This window comes from Rhinopithecus bieti, unplaced genomic scaffold (genome assembly GCF_001698545.2).
Source record: "Rhinopithecus bieti isolate Rb0 unplaced genomic scaffold, ASM169854v2 scaffold_4553, whole genome shotgun sequence".
In the NCBI taxonomy this organism is placed as follows: domain Eukaryota; kingdom Metazoa; phylum Chordata; class Mammalia; order Primates; family Cercopithecidae; genus Rhinopithecus; species Rhinopithecus bieti.
The window spans coordinates 1838713-1842401 of NW_016804694.1; the positions used below are offsets into that span (position 1 = coordinate 1838713).

At 46.1% G+C, this 3689-nt stretch overlaps 1 protein-coding gene across 1 annotated transcript in view; it reads left to right on the forward strand.

Annotated features, from left to right (window-relative positions):
- The first annotated feature begins 2448 nt into the window (after nt 1-2448).
- LOC108528298 (60S ribosomal protein L12-like) overlaps nt 2449-3689 on the forward strand; it is a 2384-nt gene continuing 1143 nt past the window's right edge. Inside the window, exon 1 of the mRNA XM_017870031.1 lies at nt 2449-2952. Coding sequence (XP_017725520.1) covers nt 2464-2952 — 489 coding nt within the window. The 5' untranslated portion in view covers nt 2449-2463. The remainder of the gene's footprint in view (nt 2953-3689) is intronic.

Below are 3689 nucleotides of genomic sequence, written 5' to 3' on the forward strand. Positions count from 1 at the left end.
TTTTTTTTTTTTTAAGACAAGGTCTTGGTTGGGCATGGTGGCTCATACCTGAAATCCCAGCACACCGGGAGGCCGAGGCGGGTAGATCACCTGAGGTCAGGAGTTTGAGACCAGCCTGGCCAACATGGCAAAACCCCATCTCTAATAAAAATACAAAAAGTAGCTGGGTGTGGTGGTGCATGCCTGTAATCCCAGCTACTCAGCAGGCTGAAGCACGAGAATCACTTAAACCTGGGAGGTGGAGCTGCAGTGAGCCAAGGTCACACCACTGTACTCCAGCCTGGGTAACACAGAGTGAGACTCTGTCTCAAAAAAAAAAAAAAAAAAAAAACAAGAGAGAGAGAGAGACAAGGTCTCACTATGTTGCCCAGGCTGCTGGTGTTGAACTCCTGGGCTCAAGCAGTCCTCCCACCTCGACCTCCCAAGGTGCTGGGATTACAGATGTGAGGCCTAGTTTACATTTTTTATAATTTCATATAAATGAAATCATAGAGATAGACTCATTAATTTTCATCTGGCTTCTTTACTCAGCATAATTATTTTGAGATTCATCAATGTTGTTCACTGTCATTGTATCAATACCTGTTCAAGCAGGTTTTGTTTTGCTCAGTCAAATTCTATGGCATGGATATATTCACTGCTGATGGACAGTGGCTATTTCAAATAAAGCTGCTAGGAGCATATGCCTTAGAATGGACATATGCTTTCATTTATCTTGAGTAAACATTTTGGAGTGGAATGGCTAGGTCACATGAAAGCTGTATCTTTAACTACTTTTTAGGAAACTGCCAACTGTTTTCCAAAGTGCCTGTTCCATTTCATACTCCCACCAGCAGTGCTGGAGAGTTTTAATGCTCTACATCCTGGTGAATACTTGGTATGGTCAGTTTTATTTTTAATTTCAGCTATTCTGATAGATGTGTAATAGATCACTTTTTTTTTTTTTTTTTTTTTTTTTGAGACAGAGTCTTATTCCATCACCCAGGCTGGAATACAGTGGAATGATCGCGGCTCAGTGCAACCTCCGTCTCTTGGGTTAAAGTGATTCTCGTGCCTCAGCCTCCCAAGTAGCTGAAATGACGGCATGTACCACCACATCTGGCTAATTTTTGTATTTTTAGTAGACAGGGTTTCACCATGTTGGCCAGGCTGGTCTCAAACTCCTGACTTCAAGTGATCTGCCCACCTCGGCTTCCCAAAGTGCTGGGATTACACGCATGAGCCACCATGCCCGGACAGAGATCACTTTTAAATGAATCATACTACAAATCAAAAGTGTCTGCAGAAAATGCTAGAAGGCCCAGGATCTGCAATCAGAGTCCAGAGGAAACGGGGAGGGGAGGTTAGGGGATGGGTATCTGGCTTAGAGAAATGAGGTTATCTTAAATATCTGGAAGAGGGATTACATTTGTGTTTAGAAGATGCACTAGAACCCAGAGGGAAGAGCCAATGGGAAACAGACTTTGCTCCATCAAAGGACTGTCTGATACCGCCTTTCACAGGCAGAATGAGCTTTTCAGGAAGTGAGATCCCTGTTACTGGAAGTGTTCAGGCAGCAGAATTTGGAGGCGTCCCCTCTCAAGGACTGTCAATTCACATTGGTTCTGTACCTACTGTGCTCTGCAATAGGTGCAGGGCTGAGAAGATACAAAAGCAAAGTTATCACGCTTTTGCCTAAATAATATCATGTGATTAGGGCTCTGGCTAAGGTATGTGCAAAGGCGATGAGAGGGAGAGGAAGGTGGAGCTTCTCAGAGGAGGTGACATTGCAGCTGGGTCTCAGGCATGCAGTCAGATATCGTGAAAGAATTCCTTGGCAGGGCTGGGTGCGTCCCAGCACTTTGGGAAGGAGGCTGAGGCGGGAGGATAGCTTGAAGCCAGGAGTTCAAGATCAGCCTGGGCAACAAAGCAAGACCTCATTTCTACCAAAAAAAAAAAAAAAAAACCTAGGCAGGGTGGTAGGAGTTGGGGTTAAATGACCTTCCATTTTCTAAGATTCTAAAATTCGGCTACATTTATTAAACAACCTAAAAGTCCATCAGTAGGGTCCTGGCTATATAAATTGAGGTCTATCTTTAGAGTAGAATAATATTCATCTGAAATAAATATCTAGGATGTTCTTTACATACTGATATAGAATGATCTACAAGACATACTAGGTGAGAAAAGTAAGGTTCACACACTGTGTGCCATGGGCCACCCTTTTTTTTTTTTTTTTTTTTTCTTTGAGACAGAGTCTCACTCTGTCGCCAAGGCTGGAGTGCAGTGGCGGATCTTGTGATCCGCCTGCCTCTGCCTCCCAAAGTGCTGGGATAATAGGCATGAGCTACCCCACCCAGCCAACCTTTGAATTTTTTAAGAGGGGTCTAGTGAGCTTTTCGGCTCTCAGCTCAGAGGAGGCCAAGGTGCAACTTTCTTTGGCTGTCCAGAATCTGGGTTCATCCCACAACAGCTGCCTCCACCATGCGGCCGAAGTGTGACCCCAACGAGATCAAAGTCGTATACCTGAGGTGCACTGTGGGTGAAGTCAGTGCCACGTCTGCACTGGCCCCCAAGATCGGCCCCCTGGGCCTGTCTCCAAAAAAGGCTGGTGATGACATTGCCAAGGCAATGGGTGACTGGAAGGGCCTGAGGATTACGGTGAAACTGACCATTCAGAACAGACAGGCCCAGATTGAGGTGGTGCCTTCTGCCTCCACCCTGATCATCAAAGCCCTCAAGGAACCACCAAGAGACAGAAAGAAACAGGAAAATATTCAACATAGTGGGAATGTCACTTTTGATGAGATCATCAACATTCCTCAACAGATGCGGCACCGATCTTTAGCCAAAGAACTCACTGGAACCATTAAAGAAATCCTGGGGACTGCCCAGTCTGTGGGCTGTAATGTTGATGGCTGCCACCCTCATGGCATCACAGATGACATCAACAGTGGTGCTGTGGAATGCCCAGTTAGTTAAGAAGCACAAAGGAAAATATTTCAATAAAGGATCATTTGACAAACAAACAAACAAAAAAGAAGTCTAGTGAGTATGAACACACACACATACACACACACACACAGACGCATGTTTTTACTGGCATAATCTAATGTCCGTGGGCCACATGGGTTGCCTTTGAGAGGGGAAGCAGCTAGGAAACAAGTCTGCAAAAGAAATGGTATCTTACATACCCTCCTGTGCCCTTAGAATTTTAACTGTGTGAGTGGATTGCCTATTTAAAATAAAATGAAAATAAAACTAAAAGAAACCGTTTTGAAAGAAATTAAGGCTGGGGTCGGCGGCTCACACCTGTAATCCCAGCGCTTTGGGAGGTTGAGACGGGTGGATCACGTGAGGTCAGGAGTTTGAGACCGGCCTGGTCAACATGGTGAAACCCCGTCTCTACTAAAAATACAAAAGTACGGCCGGGCGCGGTGGCTCAAGCCTGTAATCCCAGTACTTTGGGAGGCCGAGACGGGCGGATCACGAGGTCAGGAGATCGAGACCATCCTGGCTAACCCGGTGAAACCCCGTCTCTACTAAAAATACAAAAAAAACTAGCTGGGCGAGGTGGCGGGCGCCTGTAGTCCCAGCTACTCCGGAGGCTGAGGCAGGAGAATAGCGTGAACCCGGGAGGCGGAGCTTGCAGTGAGCTGAGATCCGGCCACTGCACTCCAGCCTGGGCGACAGAGCAAGACTCCGTCTTA